Below are 27324 nucleotides of genomic sequence, written 5' to 3'. Positions count from 1 at the left end.
ATGGCCAAATAACTCAATTTTAGTTTCATCAGTCCACAGCACCTTATTCCAAAATGAAGCTGGCTTGTCCAAATGTGCTTTAGCCCACCTCAAGCGGCACTTTTTGTGCTGTGGGCGGAGAAAAGGCTTCCTCTGCATCACTCTCGCATACAGCATCAGTGCGCCGAATGGTTGAACGATGCACAGTGACTCCATCTGCAGCAAGATGATGTTGTAGGTCTTTGGTGCTGGTCTGTGGCTTGACTCTGACTGTTCTCACCATTCATCGCTTCTGTCTATCCGAGATTTTTCTTGGTCTGCCACTTCGAGCCTTAACTTGAACTGAGCCTGTGGTCTTCCATTTCCTCAATATGTTCCTAACTGTGGAAACAGACAGCTGAAATCTCTGAGACAGCCTTCTGTATCCTTCCCCTAAACCATGATGGTGAACAATCTTTGTCTTCAGGTCATTTTAGAGTTGTTTTGAGACCCCCATGTTGCTACTCTTCAGAGAAAATTAAAAGAGGAGGGAAACTTACAATTGACCCCCTTAAATACTCTTTCTCATAATTGGATTCACCTGTGTATGTAGGTCAGGGGTCACTGAGCTTACCAAGCTAATTTGAGTTCCAATAATTAGTTCTAAAGGTTTTGGAATCAATAAAATGACAACAGTGCCCAAATTTATGCACCTGCCTAATTTTGTTTAAACAATTATAGCACACTTTCTGTAAATCCAATAAACTTCATTTCACTTCTCAAATATCACTGTGTGTGTCTCCTATATGATATATTTAACTGACATTTTTTATCGTAACAACCGACGATTTATACAGGAAAATCATGACGATTAACAAGGTTGCCCAAACTTTCGCATCCCACTGTATACAGCTCTATATATAGGTCGGTAGCTCTCCGATACAATATAGGGGCAAAGGCTGACACTACACCTATTGGAATATCACTGCAATTGAGTGCCCTATAGGGTCCATCGGACCGATTCCGACCTATGGTTTGTACAATATCTTTTATTATTTTTTATCTTATACATTTTTTACGTGTGTGAATTATATTTAATGTGTGCGTTCCATAGGCTTATTGAGAATTCCCAGTGGTTTGGGTGATTTGCAAGGGGCCACATACCATACAACTGTGTATTGTGTCAATTATTATTGGTGAACCTAGATTTATGTTATATTTTATTCTATCCTATTTTTAAATAAATCATTATATTTTGTACTTCTATACAGCACCGGATAATAGTGTGCCCTCACCACATCTATTTAATATACTGTTATAATTGACCTTGGGTAAGTCACGGAAGTGAGCACCAATACCGTAGACCAGGGGTGCACAACCTATGGCCCGGGGGCCACATGCGGCCCTTGATACCATTCTGTGCGGCCCCCAACCATCTGGTAACAGACATGTATGTCTATGTCTTGAGGCTGCTTACATGTATTTTTGTATGTATTTCTTCCATTAGATGGGAGTCCTGGAGGTGTAACTAGACATTAATGGTATATACAGTGTGTTCAATATGCCATAAATACAGTATTTCTGTTTTTAATACCCCTTTAAACTTTATTTTCGGCCCTCATCATTAGTTCAGTCTGGCAATGTGGCCCCCAACCAGAAAACGTTGTGCACCTCTGCCGTAGACCTTGGTTAGGTTGAGCCACCTATTCCTTTATTATAGACATTACCCACTGCCCTGCCACAGACCCAATTGTTCCTAGGTGGCGTCGCCGCAGTCGTCTCACCTTGCCTAATCAATGGAAGTTAGAATGAAAAAATCTCCAATCCAAAGGACTTTGCCATGCTCCAGGGCACGAAGCACTTTCATTTTGGGAACTGATGTAGAGCTAAGCTCATGGAGCCCCAATAATATCAACTTCTTCAATGTTTTTATGATGATTTTAGCTTACATTACCCTTCAATTTGTCCCATTTAACTCAATGTCACCCTATATGTTTAGCATAAGCAAGACATTTATCTTTCTCTATGGAGAATACATTTGTCCCAGAAGACGCAATAGAAGTATTGACTATAATTTGTATGCGAATGACATCATGCCTTAGCTTTTCATTGCACAATGTGATATCATACCCTGTTCAGAATCAGAGGTAATTACTGTTAAGCATATGCTGTCATACATAATGAAGTTTATTATTATGCACCTGAATAAATTGCTGTCATCTCTATATAAAAATGAAATTCCCATATCCAGTGCAGCACAAAAGAAGATTGTGACAAGTTGATTTTAAGTCCTATTTGTCACAGGACACATTGGAGTACAGTCTGTCACTTCAAAGAGTCATTTATTGATTTTCTGTACACATCAGTTGATAGGAGAGGAATCCCTGTTCAAATCACATCTATTGTGATGTACAAGGTGGACGGCACAACATAAACTTGACTGAATATATGTGTAGAGCTTGTCACATGACCCATCCAATCTTGTCATACATCCAGTCAGAAAGCCATTTTAAAGGGAATCAATCCTCTCCGGCAAGCCCTATTAAGTACAGTAATACATCTACAGAACACCTGCCGCTGACTGCAGATCAGTAATTTGTATGTCAATGCTCATCCCCACAAACTTGCCATGCAACGAAAGGACTTCTCCTGGAGTTCTTACCGTTAGGAACGCATGAACAGGAGTCCTCTCAGTGCATTCCATGTCTGGTCGTAGAGTCACAGCTGGAGAAATGAGCAGAACAGTGCTTGTGGTCTAGACATGCAACGCTCCCCCTTCACCAACACCCTAAATACTAGTATCAGTCAATCAGGCACAACAGCAGATAGAGCAAAAGTATGGAAGGAACAGTTTCCAACAAGCATTCACTGTAAGAAAGGGGCTATCAGTACAGTACTGAGAGTAGAAATATTCTGTGTACCTAGTTCACAAGTTCAAGCCCTTTAAGAGGATTCAGATAGGCACAGCTTGGTTCATCATCTCTTGGCCACAAAAGAACATATCTCTCTTAGGACCTGTCCTGTTCTGCATGACATAGACAAACCATTGATTTGAATGAGTCTATCTCGGATGTAGTAGTGCTGCATGCAAATTGACAGTGACTGACAGATTCATCTGATTGCTACAACTGATTGCTGAGGTTCAATCAGGAGAAAGAAGTGAATAACTCATTAAATTATTAACTGTATTTAAGGAGGTTGCCCAAGACTGGGAACTACACATGTCCTTAGGGCCAGGCATGGTGTAAAAGTGAAAAACACACACGCACACACCTGTTCAAAGTTGTTCCCGGTCCAGTGTTGATCTCCTGTCCCCACCGCTTCTGATTCTTGTTGGACCAAAAGTCTGATCAGTTTGATAAGAATGTAACTTACATAAGTGTTAATAGGCTGTCAGAAGTGAAGAGAGAAGAGCTACAGATCCAGTTAACAGAATCGTTCTCTGACAGGTTTCAATGAGAAGCAGAAGTCACAGTCTGCAGATGCAGTGAAATTGAAAGCTGTTGAAAATTTGTAATAAATAACAACTGAAAATAAAACCAGATAAACCAAGTCCATACATCAAAAGCCAGAAATAGCCACTGGAAACTGGAAATAGTCACTTTCTATGGTGAGGACAAGACTATCTTCAGTGTTCTGGACTGTACACCCAGCACCAGAAAATAGAGCCGCTCTCGCCTGATGTCCAGCTCATACGGGCCCAGGTTAACAGTACAAGACATGTTTAGATGCCACTCAGTCCATGCACTTAAATAATAAAGTAGTTTTACCATTGAAATTGGTTCAATCTTCCATAGATTTTCCAGCCAATCACATATACCACATACATATTTTCTGCTATATTGTAGGCCCCTAATAGACAGCAAGATTCTTCCAGACTTCATTGACTTTTCTATGAAAAATGCTGTATATATCTGAAAATGGATGATAAAAATCTGACTGAATAGCTGCCTTGACTAACATTAGATCTGCAATCAGAATTGGGACACTGCAAAAGGTCCTAGAACAGTATAGAATTATTTCGGCATATTATATTGATAGTTAAAGAGGTTATATATAAAACGTCTCCATTTTCACCCCTCTGGCCCCCTGACATGAGCATTGGAGCATTTCATGCTCCAATGCTCTCCCTTGCCCTGCACTGTATTGCGCAGGGCATGTGCTTTTTTATTTATGTTTTTACAATGCTAGGCAGAGGCTTCCGCCTAGCAGGGATCCCGGTGACATCACCAGCACCGATGGGCGGGTTTTACAGGTTAGGGCAGCACTACAGCCTACCCATCAGTGCCAGTGGCGTCACTGGGTTCACTGCTAGGCGGATGCCTCCGCCTAGCTTTCCCCATGGAGAGCCCGGTACATCACCAGATCTCCAAAAAAATCCTTTACCCTGCATGATTCAGCTCAGGGCAAAGAAGAGAAAAGGAGCATGAAATGCTCCGATGCTCATATCAGTGGGTCTGCCTGGGTGAAAATGGGGATATGTCCAGGTTCAGCTCTGAAACCAGACAACCCCTTGAAGTATTATGGAAGTATTATTTGACCACTGTATGGCAGTTCTATTTGCCCATGGTGTGTCCAAGTTGTTTGAGTATCTTTAGACTTATTTTTGCTGTGCTTAGCAATATTATTTTACCTGTATGGAGGTATATTTGAGCTCAGTATTTCATTGTTCTTTCAGTCCATATGGGTCAGAACTTTCCCACAGAATGTGATATTAAAGGACATAACGGAAGGCAATATTTTTAAAAAAGAATGCTTATTGAAAACGTAAATGCTTACTAAAGCAGTACCTTTCAAACCTGCTGTGATAAAGTTTATAATATTCTAGTCATTCAATACGTGTTCATTTTATTTGTATTACATTTTAGTGCTATTCTGTGCAAGCTTTCAATTAAAAATGACCATGTGTCTGCCTATTGAGTCAGTCAGCCATATCAATACAACACATTTGCACCTGGAAAGCATTCCCCAGTACAAAAACAAATCATTTCCTCTGCTAATCCTGCCAAGAAAAAATTAGATTTAAGTTGGATGCATGGGAAAAATACCGAGTTTTAGAGTGTGCTGTTACAGCAAGGATTTTATGTGATGTTGTTCCTACTGTCGGCTCTTGCCTCTTGGATGATTAGAAAGCTGAAGGAAAAGCCTGTGGCATGCGTTGTTTGTGGAGAACTATATATAAAGGTACTGGAGCATTTAATTGGATATTATAAATGCACATTAAGTATGCCCTTTCCTTCAAGACACGCAACAATGATGTAGTTTAGAACAATATCTTCATAGTGAGGGGCTCTTTTAAGAAATGCATTACTTCTAAGTTTGAGGCATTAAAGTGGATTTCCATCAGATATATTTCACTATGTTACAAATATTGAAGAAAGAAAGCCAACAGATATTATGCTTCCACAGTATTACTAATGCTTTGTGAACCCCTCTTGGCCGGGGAGAAGTGTTAACATGAAGTGCATTTAGAGCTGCCACTTTCAAGAAAACTTATTTCCAATTTCCTGGAAAGCAAAGAATACTTGGCAAGTAACTATTCATCTGCAATCAGAAAGCGCAGACAATAAGATGCCAACGCATGTACATTTTTCTTAGGTATTTTGAGTGATTTCATGCCTTCCCTTTAAGATTCAGTTTTGCAGAAGAATGTGCATAAGGCAATGCATTTAGCAAGTGTCCATAGCAATTGAAGATATTTTTCATCAAACCAAGATTTTCAAGGTGAAATGTTTGGGTAGAAACAGCCTTGATGACTTATTGCAGGTTCTACTTTGATGTTTCTATTCATTTAATTCGGCCCAGTCATTGGAATAATATAGTCAAACACTATTTCAAGGGTAACATGTTTGGAGTATGACAAGTCGGGAGGAGGGTCCTGGGTAATTGACCAAAATAAAGAAAATATGAAGACCAAAATATAAACAAATTAGTTCACGCTCACTGTATGTATTGCAATGGCGAATGGCACCATCCCTTCTGCCCATAACCCATTAATTTATGCTCCTTCTTTGATGGCAGACTGAAAGCACAAACCAGTATTGTAACAGGCAAATGAGATACTGTAATGAGCTCCATTTGTATAAAAACCATGGACAGAAAACTCATATTGAGCACTGGGTTCATGAAAGAAGAAGACAATTGGGTAGTGTTCCTAATCTAAGCTTTGAAATAAATAAAATGAAGATACAGTATAGATAGATAGATAGATAGATAGACATACAAACAATAAAAGGTACAATCATATCAAGCAGAATATGTGTTTTTATTATCAGATATTTGTGTTCCATAATCTGGGTAGACATAATGTTTGTATGCTGTTTATTTACAGTTATACTGATATAAGTTAATATATAACTTTATTAAGCCATTCCCGTTGTAAACAACTTTAATTTTTGCCTTTTTCTCCCTGCCTCCAAATGGCCATAACTATTTTTTTTTTCCATATGATGGCTTTCTTTTTGCAGGGTAAATTATATTTTTTAATGGCACGATTATTATTCCATACAATGTACTAGGAAAAAAATCTATTGGAAAAAATGCAATTGTATCATCGTTTTACAGGTTCACGTTTTAGACAGTTCTTTGTGCAGTAAAAAGAAACATTACCTTTATTCTGCAGGTTAGTATGATTACAGTGGTGCCAAATGTTTGAAGCGGTTTTCCGTGATTTTAATATTGCTGATCTATCCTCAGGATAAAGCCTCATGCACACATCAGTGTTTCACAGACGTGTGCTGTACGTGTTCTCCACCGACAGCGCACGTCCTCATTCATTTTAATGTGTGTATTCAGACATCAGTGTTTTAGCACGGTCTGTGGGTCAGAGTTTTTAGCACGGATGCATGCTCTATTTTGTCCGTGTTCACGGATCAATCATGTCCATTATAGTCTATGAGTCCATGAAAACCACGGATACAACACGGATGCCATCCGTGTTGCATCCGTGTTTCAGGGATCATTAAGAAGAGATGCTTTGAAAATTATTTTTCAGCTGTTCAGTGTCAGTGAAGCACAGATGCAACATGGACAGCAAAAAACGGACACATGGACCCAACACGGATCCTTCACGGACATCTTCACAGATGCATCACTGACCACCTGCTCATGGATTTGAGCACAGACACGGACTTGTGAAAGAATATCAGATCAGTGGGGGTCCAACACCCGGCACCCCTGCTGATCAGCTGGTTGAAGAGAAGACTGCGCCCCATGTGCCATCGACATCGCAGCGGTGAACAGGTGTAATTACAAGCCGTCCCATTCACTTCAATGGGACAGCTCGTTCCTATACAAGTTAAACTTATTCAAGTTTGCGCTCGCAGTCTTCAACTAGCTGATCGGCGAGGGTGCCGGGTGTCGGATACCTGACAATCTGATATTGATGACCTATCCTCATATTAAAATCCCATAAAACCCCTTTAATACTTTATAAAATATTTAAAAACTTTGAAAAAAGTTTTTTTTTATCAATGCCTTATTTTGACTCCCATAACCCTTTTATATTTCTGTCTACGGAGCAGTGCAGGGGGGGGGGGGGGGTTCTGTAGTTTTCATTGATGCTATGTTGTGGTATGTATCTTATTTATTGTTTATTTGTGTTTATATGATAAATGAGGAAATGAGATGATTTTAAATGTTTTTTACTTTATTTTAATCCCCCTAGGTGAACATGTTATTATCAGATGCCTTCTACCATAGATTGATGCTTTACCATGGTCTATGGAAAATTCACTGGGAGCCCTCACAAGGCTTCTGGTTGCCATATCAACTGGAAATCTCCAGCAATATCATTGAGGGGGGGGGGGGGGTCTGTCTGATCACCAGGATCAGTCTGCTCCTGATAGATATCCCCACAATGCTGTAGTTGGTGATCGTAGTTGTCTCCAATCATAGACACTTGAAGCAAGTGTCTGCTGCTTAAAACAACAGACACCTGACAGCTTTGGCACCCACTCTGCTCCTGAGTGGGCGCTATCGTTTAAGACCTGACATCTGCTGTACATGCATGGCTGAGTATCAGGGATCCAAGGAATATAAGTGATGGTTTAGATTCTGCACAATCACCATAAACTTCCTTAACATTCTTTGTAACAATCTTTTGAATGATTTTACAGTTATATATGATACGAGTTACAAAATATAAGGATTTTAACAATATTTGTATATTGTATAGAAAGAAAATACTCATACATTTTCAGCCTTTATGTCGTAGGTTATATCTATACAATTAGTTCACTGATAGTGTAGATTTTATTAACATTGTGGAATTATAACAATATTATATAGAATTAGATCTTTTTTAGGCATGTCATGCTCACAGAGTAGAGCACAATGATTTTCCATGTAATTGTCGTATGTGATTCGTATCTTCTGGATTGCCAGTATTGCAAAGATTGAAATTATTGTTAAACTAGAGCTATAATGTAATAACAAATAAACGTGCAGGTTTCTCTCTCAGATACTCAAAATTGAGATTTGCTCATGGGCACATTCAAAACTTTAAAGCAGGCATCCAACTACCATGCTGGACTTTCTAATCAGTTTACACAGCTTGTCAGTGTCACCAAATCTAACACTCTCACCCCAAAAGCTACCACAAAAAATGTACTAGACTTTTCTGCCAGATAAAATATTTCCAGCAATTTGCCATACACATTAAATAACCAAAGGTTGAAAAAAGACCTTGCCCAGCAGGTTTATCTTTTCTTAGACCGTTATTTGATTCAGATGAAGGCACTACATATACACTTAGAAACTTCTAGTCCTCATTTTTTTTATAGCTTTTTCTACCCAATGGCCCTGTATTTTGGTTGTCCAAAAAAGGAATAAGCAAAATGCTCTTAATATTAGAAATGGGATTTTAAGTGTTGCATTAGCATTGAATTATCAACACGCCAGTACTGTACTTCCAAGAGTCTTTATATGAGCAAACCTAAAAATATCATTCCATTTTGCTATTTTTTGCTATTTTTGATAATAGTGTAAAAACGCTCCAAAAAACAGCAGTTTGAGAAGACTACCTATGATGGATTATCAATTCTGCTTTCTTATGTATAATGTTCTCTTATTTAAGAAGACCACAGCTATAGAAGACATTTTTCCCTACGATTTTAGGTGATCATTTGAAAGAGAATTCATTGTATTTTTATGTTAATATGTAGCTAGATGAGAAACAGTTAATTTAGAAATCTTCTACAACCACAAATATCACTTTTCTAAATGTCAGGCGTAATGTGCACTGATGTTCTTCTAAGATTGCAAAGTGTTTGCCTTTGGGGCTTGCTGGCACAATTTCCAAATTATTCATGGTTCTACCTTCGACCTCTGACAGAAAAGTATCCCTGCTGCTCTGAATCTAGCAGCTGAATGTCTAAATATACAGTAACTTTAAATGTTACAACTGCAAATTCTCTAGATGAATGGCTATTCTGCAGGTTCTTAATGCACATTTTAGAATGCAGCAATAAATGGAAATATCACTATGTTTAGGGAATAATTTACCCAAAGATAAAATGCCTGGAGCGGAACAAGTTATGCATGTCACCTGAAGCATTTTTTGGATTACTCATCTAAAAAAAATAAAACCTTGTTCATTTAAAGTATAAGATGCCTCAAACAATATAGAAAGTCTCATAGCACAAAATATACAATGGTCTCATGTATAAAACTTTTTGCCTGCATTCACTTATATAAAGGTGGCTGATACATTATTCAGTTACACAACATAGCTTTCAACATTTACTACCAAGAATTAAAAGTGTCATTGTGCGGTAGGGTCTTAGGGTACTTTCACACTAGCGTTTTTCTTTTCCGGCGCTGAGTTCCGTCCTAGGGGCTCAAATCGGGAAAAGAACTGATCAGTTTTATCCTAATGCATTCTGAATGGAGAGCAATCTGTTCAGGATGCATCAGGATGTCTTCTCTTCAGTCTTTTTGACTGATCAGGCTTTTTAGAAAACCGTAGCATGTTGTATTTTTACCTCCAGCCAAAAATCCTGAACACTTTGACTGAACGCCGGATCCGGTCTTTTTACCATTGACTTGCATTAACGCCGGATCCGGCGCCGTGTGTTCAGTCAAACCGGATCCGGCTTTTGCATGTTAAACTGAAAAACCGAAAAATGGGAAAAAAAATGTTAAAGTCCATAAATGGCGGATCCGTTTTTTCCAATGCATTTTTTCATTGTGATCAAAATCCTTATTAGGATTCAAATGTAATCCGTTTTCACACGTTTTTCCGGATCCGGCGGGCAGTTCCGGTGTCGGAATTGAACGCCGAATTTTAAACAAAGCTAGTGTGAAAGTAGCCTTAGTCACCTCTCCAGCCTTCATTAGATGCATGTATGATCCAGAACTGTTGGGATGTGGAAGCGTTGCATTTTAGGGACACTTCCATCAAAAGAATTTTAATCACATATTACCATCCTATATCTGACAATTCTCTGTCATTTTTATTTTACAAAAAGGGGCTAGTTTTCTGGATATCATTTTTGGAGGTCTCTCCATGTATTTTACTTCCTGTCCTGGCTCTTTAAAGAGATTGTCATAATAATCATGTAATTACTTACATAATTACATGATTGATATGGTTAAAAATAGAAGCTAGTTTTAGAAAAGGGAGTGACTCAGATTTCCACACATTTTCATAAGCATTAATGTAATTTACTTTTAAAAATTAATCTAAACCCTTTTTAAAATTGCCCACTGCTCCTGGTGTGACCATGTCCTTAGGTAGACTATTCCATTGTTTCACAGTAAAGAATCATTAACGCCTCTAGAGACTGAACTTTTTCTTCTCCAGGTGGTCTAATCTTTATAGGGGATTTCACATGGAACAGCTTTTCAGTATATTTTTTATGTACAGCCGATTTATATATTTGTATAGGTTAATCATGTCCCCCCTTAGACATCTCTTCTCAAGACTAAATACATTTAATTCTTTTAATGCCCAATCATTCAGAGTGTCCAAGTCAGCTTGTAGTTTATGGACATCTTCCACAGGCTGCACAGTACTACATAGATTAGTGTCATCTGCAAAAATAGAAATGGTGCTATTAATCCCATCCTCAATATCATTAATAAATAAATGAAATAATAGAGGACCCAGCACTGAACCTTTGGGTACACCACTTATAACCCGGTACCATTTAGAATAAGAATCATTGACCACAACTCTCTGGACATGGTCCTTCAGCCAGTTTTCAATCCAATTACAGACTATACTTTCCAAGCCTATAGACCTTACTTTACCTATTAAACGTCTATGAGGGACAGTATCAAAATTCATAAACACTACATCCACAGCCGCCCCTCTGTCCAGGCTTCTACTCACCTCCTCATAAAAACAAATCAGGTTAGTCTGACAACTTCTGTCCTTGGTAAACCCCTACTGGTTATATTCTCCTGTATATAGTCCCTTAAGAGTCCTTCAAACATTGTTCCCACAACAGAAGTTAAACTAACTGGTCTATAATTACCTGTGGAGGACCTAGATCCTTTCTGAATATGGGCACCATGTTTGCCTTGCGCCAATCACTTGGCACTGTACCAGTACCTAGAGAATCTCTAAAAATTTATAAACAGCGGCACAGCAATGACTGAACTGAGCTCTTTAAGCACTCTTGGGTGTAATCCATCTGGACCTGGAGCATTGTTAACATTTACCTTATTTAACTTAGCTTATTAACTTAGCATATGAACAGTTAGCCAGATGGGTATATTACTGGACTTACGAACTGTTCTGGTACCACCAATATCAGCTCCTTTTTTTTAATATATATATATATATATATATATATATATATATATATATATATAGAAGCTAAAAAAACATTTAGTAACTCTGTCTTTTCCTTAAGTTCAGTGAATTCCTTCCCCCCCCCCCTTTTCCATTATTTAGAAGACCTACCTGCTCTGACCTTGGATTTTATCATTTATATATTTAAATAATTTTTGGGGCATTTGTTTTGCTATCTTTTGCCACCTGTTTGTTTTTTGTGAATTTTTCACAGATTTTATCTCTTTTTTTACAGATTTTATTAAGCCCTTTCTAAATTTCAAAGGCTACAGCTAACCCCTCAAATTTGTATTTTTCAAATACCCTTTATTGTCAGTCATGTGGGGTTTAGTTTTATCCATTTATACTTGTTACCTACATTTTTCAGTGTAATTACCCAATGTGGATTTAAAGCTCTCCCGTTTATCCTCAGTATTATGTGATAAGAGCTGCTCCCAGTCTATGACCCATTCACTGGGGCTGAGTTGTGATACCAAGCACAGCCACTATCCAATGGATGGTACTGTGCTTGTTAAACTGTGAGGAGGCCGTAGTGGTCATCGTAACGCCACAGCCTTTTCAAATAGCTGATCGAACGACAGTCGGACCACAACCAACTCACATACTGATGACCTATCCTATGACCAGAAGTAGGTCAGAAGTATAAAACACTCTGAAAATCCCTTTAACTTCCTCTTTATTTGGACTAGCATATCAGACAGTTTCACTTAACTCTCTCAGTCAGGCCAGAAGAGGGGGGCACAAATAGAACATCACATATTACACTGATCAACACAATGCTCTTTTGTGTATATATATATATATATATATATATATATACTGTACACAAAAAAAATACAGTGCAACAGCACTCTGCAAATCAAATAAAGTACAGAAATGTCATGATAATGAAAAATGTTAGAATATTAATCCTATGCACATTTAGTAAATTTGAGATTCTTAGCAAATATATTTTGTACAAAATGATTTGGGCCCGTCTGCCAAACATAAAGGCAATCTCTGTAAGACGGGAACCTAACACTAAACGCTACCTGTAATGAGCCCTCACGGCCACTATAAAATTCATGGAGTGTCGGTTCCACATGCATGCGGGGTCCAATCTGCTACAGGGAACGCAGATACCAATATGCATGCTGAGCCCACTCTGCACCTTACCTGGTGTCAAACGGCTTCTAATAACAGTGAGAGTCCACCCTATACCTCTCCGGATACCAAAATGTTTCAGGAGAGCAGGCTACAGCTTTATACTTACACTAATTACAAACAGCCCATGTGGCAGACAGGCTGGTCAGGGGTGCAAGACTTAGTGGAGTCAGCCACACCTAATACAGACTGCAAGGAAAAGGGGGTCAGTCAGCACATCCTAATGTGCAGGTGCACGTTGCCATTGCTAAATAAACACAAAAAAATACAGTGCAACAGCACTCTGCAAACCAAATAAAGTGCATAAATGTCATGATAATGATAAACGTTATAATATTAATCCTATGCTCATTTAGTAAATTTGAGATTCTTAGCAAATATATTTTGTACAACATCAAGGCAATCTCTGAAAGACTCTCACTGTTATTGGAAGCCATTTGACAACAGGCAAGGTGCAGAGTGGGCTCAGCATGCATGTTGGTATCTGCGTTCCCTGTAGCAGATTGGACCCTGCATGCATGTGGAACCAACACTCCATGAATTTACTAAATGAGCATAGAAATAATATTATAACTTTTATCATTATCATGACATTTATGCACTTTATTTGGTTTGCAGAGTGCTGTTGCACTGCATTTTTTTGTGTGTATTTAGTGTGTATTTAGCAATGGCAACATGCACCTGCACATTGGGATGTGCTGACTGGCCCCCTTTTCCTTGCAGTATATATATATATATACAGTGCTCAAAAAAATAAAGGGAACACTTAAACCACACAATGTAACTCCAAGTCAATCACACTTCTGTGAAATCAAACTGTCCACTTAGGAAGCAACAGTCCCATGCTGTTGTGCAAATGGGATAGACAACAGGTGGAAATTATAGGCAATTAGCAAGACATCTCCAATAAAGGAGTGGTTCTGCAGATGGGGACCACAGACCACTTCTCAGTTCCTATGCTTCCTGGCTGATGTTTTGGTCACTTTTGAATGCTGGCGGTGCTTTCACTCTAGTGGTAGCATGAGACAGAGTCTACAACCCACACAAGTGGCTCAGGTAGTGCAGCTTATCCAGGATGGCACATCAATGCGAGCTGTGGCAAGAAGGTTTGCTGTGTCTGTCAGCGTAGTGTCCAGAGCATGGAGGCACTACCAGGAGACAGGCTAGTACATCAGGAGACGTGGAGGAGGCCGTAGGAGGGCAACAACCCAGCAGCAGGACCGCTACCTCCGCCTTTGTGCAAGGAGGAACAGGGGGAGCACTGCCAGAGCCCTGCAAAATGACCTCCAGCAGGCCACAAATGTGCATGTGTCTGCTCAAACGGTCAGAAACAGACTCCATGAGGGTGATATGAGGGCCCGACGTCCACAGGTGGGGGTTGTGCTTACAGCCCAACACTGTGCAGGACGTTTGGCATTTGCCAGAGAACACCAAGATTGGCAAATTCGCCACTGGCGCCCTGTGCTCTTCACAGATGAAAGCAGGTTCATCCTGAGCACATGTGACAGACGTGACAGAGTCTGGAGACGCCGTGGAGAATGTTCTGCTGCCTGCAACATCCTCCAGCATGACCGGTTTGGCATTGGGTCAGTAATGGTGTGGGGTGGCATTTCTTTGGAGGGCCGCACAGCCCTCCATGTGCTCGACAGAGGTAGCCTGACTGCCATTAGGTACCGAGATGAGATCCTCAGACCCCTTGTGAGACCATATGCTGGTGCGGTTGGCCCTGGGTTCCTCCTAATGCAAGACAATGCTAGACCTCATGTGGCTGGAGTGTGTCAGCAGTTCCTGCAAGACGAAGGCATTGATGCTATGGACTGGCCCGCCCGTTCCCCAGACCTGAATCCAATTGAGCACATCTGGCACATCATGTCTCGCTCTATCCACCAACGTCACGTTGCACCACAGACTGTCCAGGAGTTGGCAGATGCTTTAGTCCAGGTGTGGGAGGAGATCCCTCAGGAGACCGTCCGCCACCTCATCAGGAGCATGCACAGGCGTTGTAGGGAGGTCATACAGGCACGTGGAGGCCACACACACTACTGAGCCTCATTTTGACTTGTTTTAAGGACATTACATCAAAGTTGGATCAGCCTGTAGTGTGTTTTTCCACTTTAATTTTGAGTGTGACTCCAAATCCAGACCTCCATGGGTTGAAAAATTTGATTTCCATTTTTTTTATTTTAGTGTGATTTTGTTGTCAGCACATTCAACTATGTAAAGAACAAAGTATTTCAGAAGAATATTTAATTAATTCAGATCTAGGATGTGTTATTTTTGTGTTCCCTTTATTTTTTGAGCAGTGTGTATATATATATATATATATATATATATATATATATAATATAAGTATATATATATTATAAGTATATATATATTATAAGTATATATGTATATACATAAAGATATATATATATATATATATATACATACAGTGGGATGCGAAAGTTTGGGCAACCTTGCTAATCGTCATGATTTTCCTGTATAAATCGTTGGTTGTTACGATAAAAAATGTCAGTTAAATATATCATATAGGAGACACACACAGTGATATTTGAGAAGTGAAATGAAGTTTATTGGATTTACAGAAAGTGTTCTATAATTGTTTAAACAAAATTAGGCAGGTGCATAAATTTGGGCACCACAAAATTGAAATAAAATCAATATTTAGTAGATCCTCCTTTTGTAGAAATTACAGCCTCTAAATGCTTCCTGTAAATTCCAATGAGAGTCTGGATTCTGGTTGAAGGTATTTTGGACCATTCCTCTTTACAAAACATCTTTAGTTCATTCAGGTTTGATGGCTTCCGAGCATGGACAGCTCTCTTTAAGTCACACCACAGATTTTCAATTATATTCAGGTCTGGGGACTGAGATGGCCATTCCAGAACGTTGTACTTGTTCCTCTGCATAAATGCCTTAGTGGATTTTGAGCAGTGTTTAGGGTCGTTGTCTTGTTGAAAGATCCAGCCCCGGCGCAGCTTCAGCTTTGTCACTGATTCCTGGACATTGGTCTCCAGAATCTGCTGATACTGACTGGAATCCATGCGTCCCTCAACTTTGACAAGATTCCCAGTCCCTGCACTGGCCACACAGCCCCACAGCATGATGGAACCACCACCATATTTTACTGTAGGTAGCAGGTGTTTTTCTTGGAATGCTGTGTTCTTTTTCCTCCATGCATAACGCCCCTTGTTATGGCCAAATAACTCAATTTTAGTTTCATCAGTCCACAGCACCTTATTCCAAAATGATCTGGCTTGTCCAAATGTGCTTTAGCCCACCTCAAGCGGCACTTTTTGTGCTGTGGGCGGAGAAAAGGCTTCCTCTGCATCACTCTCGCATACAGCATCTCCTTGTGTAAAGTGTGCCGAATGGTTGAACGATGCACAGTGACTCCATCTGCAGCAAGATGATGTTGTAGGTCTTTGGTGCTGGTCTGTGGGTTGATTCTGACTGTTCTCACCATTCATCGCTTCTGTCTATCCAAGATTTTTCTTGGTCTGCCACTTCGAGCCTTAACTTGAACTGAGCCTGTCGTCTTCCATTTCCTCAATATGTTCCTAACTGTGGAAACAGACAGCTGAAATCTCTGAGACAGCTTTCTGTATCCTTCCCCTAAACCATGATGGTGAACAATCATTGTCTTCAGGTCATTTGAGAGTTGTTTTGAGACCCCCATGTTGCTAATCTTCAGAGAAAATTAAAAGAGTAGGGAAACTTACAATTGACCCCCTTAAATACTCTTTCTCATAATTTGATTCACCTGTATATGTAGGTCAGGGGTCACTGAGCTTACCAAGCCAATTTGAGTTCCAATAATTAGTTCTAAAGGTTTTGGAATCAATAAAATGACAACAGTGCCCAAATTTATGCACCTGCCTAATTTTGTTTAAACCATTATAGCACACTTTCTGTAAATCCAATAAACTTCATTTCACTTCTCAAATATCACTGTGCGTGTCTCCTATATGATATATTTAGCTGACATTTTCTATCGTAACAACCAACGATTTATACAGGAAAATCATGACGATTAACAAGGTTGCCCAAACTTTCGCATCCCACTGTATATATATATATATATATATATATATATATATACACTCACCTAAAGAATTATTAGGAACACCATACTAATACGGTGTTGGACCCCCTTTTGCCTTCAGAACTGCCTTAATTCTATGTGGCATTGATTCAACAAGGTGCTGATAGCATTCTTTAGAAATGTTGGCCCATATTGATAGGATAGCATCTTGCAGTTGATGGAGATTTGAGGGATGCAGATCCAGGGCACGAAGCTCCCGTTCCACCACATCCCAAAGATGCTCTATTGGGTTGAGATCTGGTGACTGTGGGGGCCATTTTAGTACAGTGAACTCATTGTCATGTTCAAGAAACCAATTTGAAATGATTCGAGCTTTGTGACATGGTGCATTATCCTGCTGGAAGTAGCCATCAGAGGATTGATACATGTTCTCATTCTGTTTACGCCAAATTCGGACTCTACCATTTGAATGTCTCAACAGAAATCGAGACTCATCAGACCAGGCAACATTTTTCCAGTCTTCAACAGTCCAATTTTGGTGAGCTCGTGCAAATTGTAGCCTCTTTTTCCTATTTGTAGTGGAGATGAGTGGTACCCGGTGGGGTCTTCTGCTGTTGTAGCCCATCTGCCTCAAGGTTGTGCGTGTTGTGGCTTCACAAATGCTTTGCTGCATACCTCGGTTGTAACGAGTGGTTATTTCAGTCAACGTTGATCTTCTATCAGCTTGAATCAGTCGGCCCATTCTCCTCTGACCTCTAGCATCCACAAGGCATTTTCGCCCACAGTACTGCCGCATACTGGATGTTTTTCCCTTTTCTTTGTAAACCCTCGAAATTGTTGTGCGTGAAAATCCCAGTAACTGAGCAGATTGTGAAATATTCAGGCCGGCCCGTCTGGCACCAACAACCATGCCACGCTCAAAATTGCTTAAATCACCTTTCTTTCCCATTCTGACATTCAGTTTGGAGTTCAGGAGATTGTCTTGACCAGGACCACATCCCTAAATGCATTGAAGCAACTGCCATGTGATTGGTTGACTAGATAATTGCATTAATGAAAAATAGAACAGGTGTTCCTAATAATTCTTTAGGTGAGTGTATATATGTGTATCAAGATAATATACTGTTATCCCAATTGTACACCTATTTTTATAATGAGGATTATCTTGACAACTAACAATCTATACAGGACTCTTATTGCTCTGTGTTGACTACCACAGAAGGACAATAGTGTGCTTCATTTCAATGACATAGTACTGTCAAAATGATAAATAAATAAAATATAGTTTGAAAAAATTATTTTCTATGAATATTGAGTTAAAAAAAATACCCCTTTTTTATGGAACTATGCCTTTGAAGTTATGTAGCCAAAATTCTCCATAATATATTGAGTATAATGTTTGGAAATACCAGCAAGTGAAAAAGGTCGAAGGTGTAAGAGAAAGAAATAGTGCAGCTCACCAGATATCAAGGGTTTTGATGAAGTGGTAGATGTTTTTGTTACATGGATTCTTTAGCATTTTAGTTCAACAAATTAAAACAAGAAGAATGATCCAGTACTCCATAACCTAGAATGTAGTATTTTTTATTGTGGCAGAGGGAATAAATCAAAAGATGAATGGCAGTTTTTTGTTGTACAAAAGTCACACATTTTATTATTGGATTATACTTATTTTTGGCTTAAAACATTTTTCCAATGGGTCTTTATTAGTGTTGGTCAAGCACCTAAGTGCTCGGGTGCTCGAGTAGAACACCTCGAGATGCTCGGGTGATCTATCGAGCACCCGAGCACAATGGAAGTCAATGGGAGAACCCGAACATTAAACCAGGCACCCCTTGCTCTGAAGAGGGGAGGGTGTCTGGTTCACATGAAAAGGTCAGAAATTGATGGAAACACCACTGACATGGTTTGGAAACAGCATGGGGAGGATGTCTGGATGCATCTTGGACTCCCAGGTCGCTGCTGGGAATGATGTTGTCAGAGTAGTACGCCACTTTTACAGACTGACAATAATACGCAAAAAAACAAAGATAAAATCGATGTTAGGAAACATTTGTTCCTGTATATTTACTTGTATATAAAGTGCAAGTGCTGCCAAAAATTACAAGGAAGAGGCACTCCGATACAACCTGTATATCACATAAAGGAGAGCCTCATTCAGATTAAGGTACAATTGTTCAGGTAGTGGGACTCCTACACTCATAAAGTCTATGCCCTAAGTGAAAGGGCTGCCAAAAATTACAAGGAATCGGCATTACAATACACCCTTTATTACACATAAAAGAGGGCATCATACACACCCTTGAAAAATTATGATTGATGGCCTGCTGGTGACCCTCAAAAACTATTGGAGCAAGGGCCTGCTGATCTGACCATCTAAAACATTAGAGGTGAGGGCCTGCTGCTGATGTGACCCTCTAAAACATTAGGGGCCAGTGCCTGCTGCTGATATGACCATCTAAAACATTAGGGGTGAGGGTCTGCTGCTGAGCTGACCCTCTAAAACATTAGGGGTGTATGCCTGCTGCTGATCTGACCATCTAAAACATTAGGGGCGAGTGCCTGCTGCTGATCTGACCATCTAAAACATTAGAAGCGAGTGCCTGCTGCTGATCTAATCTAAAACATTAGGGGCGAGGGCCTGCTGCTGAGCTGACCCCATAAAACATTAGGGGTGAGTGCCTGCTGCTGATCTGACCATCTAAAACATTAAGGGCGAGTGCCTACTGCTGATCTGACCTTCTAAAACATTAGAGGCGAGGGCCTGCTGCTGAGCTGACCATCTAAAACATTAGGGGCGAGTGCCTGCTGCTGATCTAATCTAAAACATTAGGGGCGAGCGCCTGCTGCTGAGCTGACCCCATAAAACATTAGGGGTGAGTGCCTGCTGCTGATCTGACCATCTAAAACATTAAGGGCGAGTGCCTACTGCTGATCTGACCTTCTAAAACATTAGAGGCGAGGGCCTGCTGCTGAGCTGACCCTCTAAAACATTAGGGGCGAGTGCCTGCTGCTGATCTGACCATCTAAAACATTAGGGGAGAGGGCCAGCTGATGATCTGACCATCTAAAACATTAGGGGTGAGGGTCTGGTGCTGAGCTGACCCTCTAAAACATTAGGGGCGAGTGCATGCTGCTGATCTGACTGTCTAAAACATTAGGGGCGAGGGCCTGCTGGTGATCCTCTAAAACATTAAGAACAAGGGCCTTCTGGTGACCCTCTAAAACATTATGGGCGAGGGCCTGCTGGTGACCCTCAAAAACTTTATGGGCGAGGGCCTGCTGGTCACCCTCTAAAACATTATGGGTGAAGGCCTGCTGCTGAGCTGACCTTCTAAAACATTAAGAGCAAGGGCAGCCTAATATGTTGATATGATGGAGGAGGAGTAGAAGGATGAGAAAAGGGAGATTGAACCATATACTCTTTTTACTGGTGGAAGGGATGCATGGGAATACAGTATATTTAATACACCATAAAAGCCACATTTAGAGTGCCTTTATGTTCAGCCGCTTTCATCTGGTGGAGTAGAGAAGTCAGGGGCAATCCAGGTCTTGTTCATTTTTATTAGAGTCATCCGCTCAGCATTTTCAGTTGACAGTCGGATGCGCTTATCAGTTATTATGCCACCAGCAGCACTAAATACATGCTCTGACAAAAAACTGGTGGCTGGGCAGGCCAGCACCTCCAAGGCATAGAGCGCCAGTTCGTGCCATGTGTCCAGTTTGGACACACAATACTTTTAAGGCACAGAGGGATCACTGAGGACACTGACACGGCCTGCTACGTACTCCTTTACCATCTTCCAAAATTTTCCCTCCTTGTGACACTAGGCCGCGCATCAGGTTGATGGTGCTGGCAGGGTGTCATAAAACTATCCCAGGCCTTGGAGAGTGTTGCCCTGCCTCTGTTGGAACTGCTGTGTATTCCCCTCGCATCCCCTCTTCAGTTGGCCAAGGAACTACTTACTCTGCAGCCAGCGTTGTCAGCTGGAAATTTTTGGAGCAATTTTTCCAGGTGCAGGGCGGGAGGCATCTGGGCCTGTGTCTTGGACAGGGGATTGTCCAGCATGTAACACAGGGGAAGAGGAGGCAGTGGTGTGACCCGCAGACACTGATTTTGGACCCAGGCGTTCGGCCCACCTATTAGGGTGCTTTGATGCCATGTGACGGATCATGCTGGTGGTGGTGAGGTTGCTAGTGTTCACGCCCCTGCTCATTTTGGCACAGCACAGGTTGCAAATGACAATTCTTTCATCGTCCGCACTTTCCTCACAAAAACACCTACCCCTTGGCAAGGGAGATCGCCGCAAGGGGGTGCTCCAGGGAACAGTTGCGGGCCTGCTTGGTGTGGCCTGCCTTCTCCATTTTGCCACCCCACTGCCTCTTCCAGCCTGTTGCAGTGCTGCGGATCCCTCCCCCTCTGTACTGCTGTCCTCGGTCGGCTTGCCACCTTCCCAGGTTGGGTCAGTGACTTCATCGTCCACTACCTCCTCTTCCACTTCCTCACTCTGGTTATCCTCCTGACTTGTTGACCTAGCATCAACCTCAGTTATTGACAACTGTGTCTCATCCTCATCATCAACCTCTTGAGACACTAATTGTGGTTGACTTATTGGCAACTGTGCCTCATCATCCACCTCGTGAAACACTAATTGCCGTTCCCCACCATCATCTTCTTTTGGAATCAGGGCACAAGATCTTCTCATGTCCCTCTTCAAGGGGGCTTGGCGAGAGGCCCAAATTAAGGAATGGCAATGAAAACAGCTCCTCTGAATATCCAAGTGTGGGATCACTTGTTTGCCTAAACTCTCCATGGTGGGTGGAGTATCAGGGTGAGGATTCTGTTGACCAGACTCTTGGCTACTGAGACTGGACTTTGTGGAAGACAGGGTGGTGCTTAAACGACTGGAAGCATTATCTGCTGCAATCCAACCGACCACCTGATCGCACTGGTGTGACTTTGAGAGTGGTGTCCTGCGCCGCCCTGCAAACTGGGACATGAAGCTAGGTACCGTGGATGAAAGTGTTTCTTGTGCTCTAGCAGCAGGCACAGTTTCACCGCGTCCAGGGCCACAGTCTCTGCATGCACCATCCGCAGCATGGCCACTTCCTCGTCCCTTACTGCTTGCCTTGCGCATATTAAATGGTATATATGCTTGCAAGAATGTCACACGTACAGTAGGGCAGGTTTTGTAAGTGTATGCGCAAATAAAGTACACAGAATGTCACAGATATTTTTAGGATGTGCACACGTTAAACAGGAGATGTAGCACAGATAATGTCGCTGTCCGCAGAGTCTATGAAAAAAGTACACTGAATGTCACAGATAATTTTAGGATGCACAAACGTTATACAGGAGGTGTAGCGCAAGTTATGTCGCTGTCACCACTGGCTAGTAAAAAATTACACTGAATTAATGTCACTGATATTTAGGTTGCACAAACGTTATACAGGAGGTATAGCACAAGTAATCTCGCTGTCACCACCGGCTAATAAACAATTACACTGAATTAATGTCACTGATATTTAGGACGCGCAAATGTTATACAGGAAATGTAGCGCAGTTAATGTAACTGTCTTCAGCGGACACCATCTACAGAAAAAGTACACTGGATGTCACAGATATTTTTAGGCTGCGCACACGTTACACAGGAGATGTACCGCATATAATGTCGCTGCCAGCAGCAGCAAAAAAATTTGACTGAATGTCACTGATATTTCGGATATTAAAACGTTATACAGGAGATGTAGCACAGCTAATGTAACTGTCCGCAGCGAACACCGTCTATGGAAAAAGTACACTGAATGTCACAGATATTTTTAGGCTGTGCACATATTAGACAGGAGATGTAGCGCAGATAATGTCGTTGTCTGCAGTGGTAAAACAATTGCAAGCTATTTAGCGCAGGTTGCGCTAAAAATATATATTGCTGCCAGATACAACTATAGTTCTTAAAAGGACTTTTGGGTCTCTCTAACAATTCCACGCAATTTAGCACAGGTTGCGCTAATAATTATATTGCTGCCAGATACAAGAGTCCTTAAAAGGACTTTTGGGTCTCTAACAAGTTTTTTCAATAAAAATATTAGTATTTCACTCCCTACACTATCTGTCTCTTCTTCAGCACAGCTCTCCCTGACTAAGACTGAGCCGAACACGTGTCATCAGGTACTATAAAGCACCCTATGACGCGTTAAGGCCAGCCAATCACTGTAATGCCAGTAGCCAACATGGCTACGGGATTACAGTGAATGGCAGTAGTTACCTGCACGTTTATTGGCTGCGTAGCCCAACACTAGTCTTTATGAAAAAAATTTTTTAACCGTTTATCCTCTGCAGCCAGGATCGTTTCACATACGCAATAAAATCCTTAAAAGCAGCTGACTGAGTCCTGTAGCCCTTATCTCTGAACTCCTGAGAGCTCATAAACACTTGGAAATTATACATTTAAAGGGTTATAACAATCTCAGACATTGATGGCATATTACTAGGATATGCCATCAATGTCAGATAGGTGTGGGTACTACCTCTGAGACATGCTCCTATCTCCAGAACGGGGCCCCCAAATTAAAGGAGAGCACACTGCGCATGTGCGGCATGCTCTCCATTTACTTCTATGGGAGTTCCGAAAAAAGTCCAGCGAGTGCTATTCTGGGCCCTTTCTGAGTTCAGTTGTACATGGGGGTCCTGTTATCAGTGACTAACAGTTATCTATGTATACACACATAGTGAATGCTGTCAACAATTGTTAAGTGCACCTCAGCCATTTCTTCTCTTGTCAATACACGAGAACGTCAGTGAGTGGGGATCGGAAAGATGAGTACCAGTTTATTTTTTAAACCATTGCATTGCATATCCAAGATCTTTTTTTTTCTACTAGATTACCCTTTAATCTTATGTATTAGTAGCCTGACCTATCTTTGGAAAAAACCACCAGCAAGTTGTGTTGTTGAATTTATGTTTGTTAAATTGTAAATGTGTCACTTTTTAGAATTGCTATTCTCATGTTTTTATTGTCTATAATTCTAGGTCTTTCTGATGGAAATACTGAAAGAAAACCTATGCAACAATATCTGAGCAGTAGTCCATATTCTGCAGGTAATCTTGCACCCATAGTATTTTGCACTGATGCACTTTATCAGATATAGTCATATTAAATTATTTTATATCATAGTTCTTTTCCAGAATTTTTACTTCTGTAATGTTTTATCATTGGCATTGAATAAGCAATGCATATTGTACATATGTTGGACATGCTGCTATTCTCTGCTTCTTCTCTGGAGTAAAGGGACAACATCCCTTAACTGATGATATTCCTATCTATCATTTACTTGAATGGTTCTGCATCCGTCTGCAGCAGCTACACGGATGGTGCCCGTGTATTGGGGATCGCAATTTGCGGTCCCCAATGCACGGAATGGGTGGCACACGTTTGTGTGCATGAGCCCTGAAGTGAATATACTTATGTAAACAGTATGCTATATTATTAGAATAGCTATTATAATGTGAAATGAAACCGTTGTTCGAAAACACATAGGAACAAACTTATCTACTATAAAATTAGGGTCCTCAAAGTTGTCACATGAGACCTGCCCCACATTTATCAAACATTTTTCAAGAGGCTTAGAATACCTAAAGGTGTCCATATAATTTCAGTAGCTGTCAGTCAACAGCTATTCTTTCTGACTCGTTTTGGGCCAAACATGATTGTGGTCCTATCAGTCGAGGAGAAGACGGGGCTATCAGAGTAAGCAAGAGGACCAAGGCCAGTTATCGTTACATTGTATTATCCAAAATAGAGAGTCCTGCCATATATTCAGTGTCAGACTGGGGATCCTTGGGCCCACCAGGGGAAATTATTCTCAGGGCTCAATAAAGTATAATAGGTTTTGTTTCAAAGAAGTTGATCCTAGTGGCAAGTGATTGACTCCAAATGAGTTTTTGTTCTCCTGGACTTTTGAGGTTCACTATGCTATCAGAGTCTGGGCCCGCCGGAGGATCCTCTGGTATTCTGGTGGTCCAGTCTGACACTGCATAAATTACTTGGTCACCTGTTCATTTTAGTGGGTGCTAGGTAATATTTAATTTGCTCTGCAGGGTCAAAGTATGGCACAACTTTCCGTTAGTAGTACTTTTTTTCTGATCAGTTGATAGTCAAGGTGGCTGTCTATTAAACAGGTGCTGTCTTGAGTTATCCCATTTAAAGGGATTGTGTCACTTCAGCAAATAGCATTTATCATGAAGAAGAAGCTAATACAAGGCACATCCTAATGTATTGTTATTATCCATATTGTCTCCTTCACTGGCTGGATTCATTTTTCCATCACATTATACCCTGCTTGTTTCCATGGTTATGACCACCCTGTAATTCATCAATGCTTGCACATTATAGGAAAAAGCGCTGGCCTATTTGGTGGTCAGGCTTATGGGAACGCACATAGGCTGGTGCTTTTTCCTGTAGGGTGCAAGCACGACCACCACTGATTAATTGCAAGGTGGTCATAACCATGGAAACGAGTAGTGTATAATGTGATGGAAAAATGAATCCAGCCAGCAAAGGTAGCAATATGGATAATCACAATACATTAGGAAGTGGCTTGTGTTAACTTTGTCTACATGATAAATGCTATTTGCTGAAGTGACATAACCCCTTTAAGTTTCCTCAAGTTAAAGGGGTTAGTCCCCCATTTAATGCTACTTTAATGTAATTTCAGCATGAATAACTAGATACTTTTTGCAATTTACTTTTTGTTACAAAAATGCTCCAGTTGTGAGATATTCTCTTTACTTCATTGCAATGCCCCCTCCCTGGGCGTTTACTCTGCAAACTAATGTGCACAACCATCTACTGAGGTTGTCACAGGTGCTCAGTCCCATCCTTCTACTGGCATCAGCCATATTTTCTGTTAGCAGCTGTGACAGTTACAGGGAAAGAGCTGCAGCAGAAATGACACTCCCCTTGAAAAAGGACACACACCCTGAGTGGCCAAACTGAAGAAAATCTAGCAGAGCAATTACAGCAATGAATGTTGGTCTCTCTGGACCCATGTGAGGTACAGGGCTGGTTCTAGCTTTGTTAGAAAGAGATTGGCATGTACTATATGATGTCTGATTTTCATTTTTTACATCTACTATGGCATAGCTCCTTTAAGGTGAGCAAACGCCCTTCACCTCACACCACCACTATCAGAGTATACGTATTTCTTGGATAGGTTTATTATTTGTTGATTTTGTTTTATCAGTAAAATAAATATTCATTTTGTTTCTGTACAGAATGTGTTCCTTGCTCCACTGGCCTTTTCTTTTCCAATTTATTTTTCGGAAATCTTCACTGAAATTCTCATCATCATTTCACCAGCCATTAAAGGCATGTTTGTAGTTTCCTGTACACTGCTGTGATAATCTCAAGTCATTTTATAGCATACACAGGTTTTAGAATTAGATACTAAATGGGATATTACCTAATGTAAAAATTGCTGTCTACAGTGCACAAATAGAAAATAATAAACTCTTCAATATACTTATAATTAGAGATGTCGCGAACATAAAAATTTTCCGTTCGCGAACGGCGAACGCGAGTTTCCGCAAATATTCGCCAACGGGCGAACCGGGCGAACCGCCATAGACTTCAATAGGCAGGAGAATTTTAAAACCCACAGGGACTCTTTCTGGCCACAATAGTGATAGAAAAGTTGTTTCAAGGGGACTAACACCTGGACTGTGGCATGCCGGAGGGGGATCCATGGCAAAACTCCCATGGAAAATTACGTAGTTGACGCAGAGTCGGGTTTCAATCCATAAAGGGCATAAATCACCTAACATTCCTAAATTGTTTGGAATAACGTGCTTTAAAACATCAGGTATGATGTTGTATCGATCAGGTAGTGTACGGGTTACGCCCGCTTCACAGTGACAGACCAAACTCTGACAGACCAAACTCCCCATATAATGCACCGCAAACAACCGCAAACAGTCCATTTGCACAACCGCAAACTCCCCATTTGCACAAGGTTGAATACCAAGCTAGCCATGTCCCGTTCCTTGTTCTCACTGACGTCATTGAAGGTCTCTTCCTCCACCCAGCCATGTACAACACCAAGGGTCCCCGAAAGGTGACAACAAGCCCCCTGGGATGCCTGCTGTGGTTGGTCTTCCACCTCCTCAAAGCCACCTTCCTCCTCTGACTCCTCTTCTTCAGACTCCTCTCTCTGCATTTCCACAGGTCCAGCAATCGATGACGACAAGGCTGCTTCTGGTGGTGATGGTGACCACAACTCTTCCTCTTCATGCTCATCTACGGCCTGATCCAGCACTCTTCACAGGGCACGCTCCAGAAAAAACGCATATGGGATGAGGTCGATGATGTTGCCTTGG

The 27324-nt window shown here is 41.0% G+C and overlaps 1 protein-coding gene across 2 annotated transcripts in view; it reads left to right on the top strand.

Moving 5' to 3' along the window:
- LIPC (lipase C, hepatic type) overlaps positions 1 to 27324 on the top strand; it is a 284375-nt gene that overhangs the window by 42364 nt on the left and 214687 nt on the right. For both annotated transcript variants that reach the window (XM_040413885.1, XM_040413884.1), the window contains exon 3: positions 23980 to 24048. In XM_040413885.1, the coding sequence (XP_040269819.1) occupies positions 23980 to 24048 (69 nt within the window). The remainder of the gene's footprint in view (positions 1 to 23979; positions 24049 to 27324) is intronic.

Source organism: Bufo bufo, chromosome 1, assembly GCF_905171765.1.
Source record: "Bufo bufo chromosome 1, aBufBuf1.1, whole genome shotgun sequence".
Taxonomy (NCBI): domain Eukaryota; kingdom Metazoa; phylum Chordata; class Amphibia; order Anura; family Bufonidae; genus Bufo; species Bufo bufo.
The sequence above is the reverse complement of the archived record's forward strand: the minus strand, read 5'-3'. Positions and strand labels throughout refer to the sequence as shown.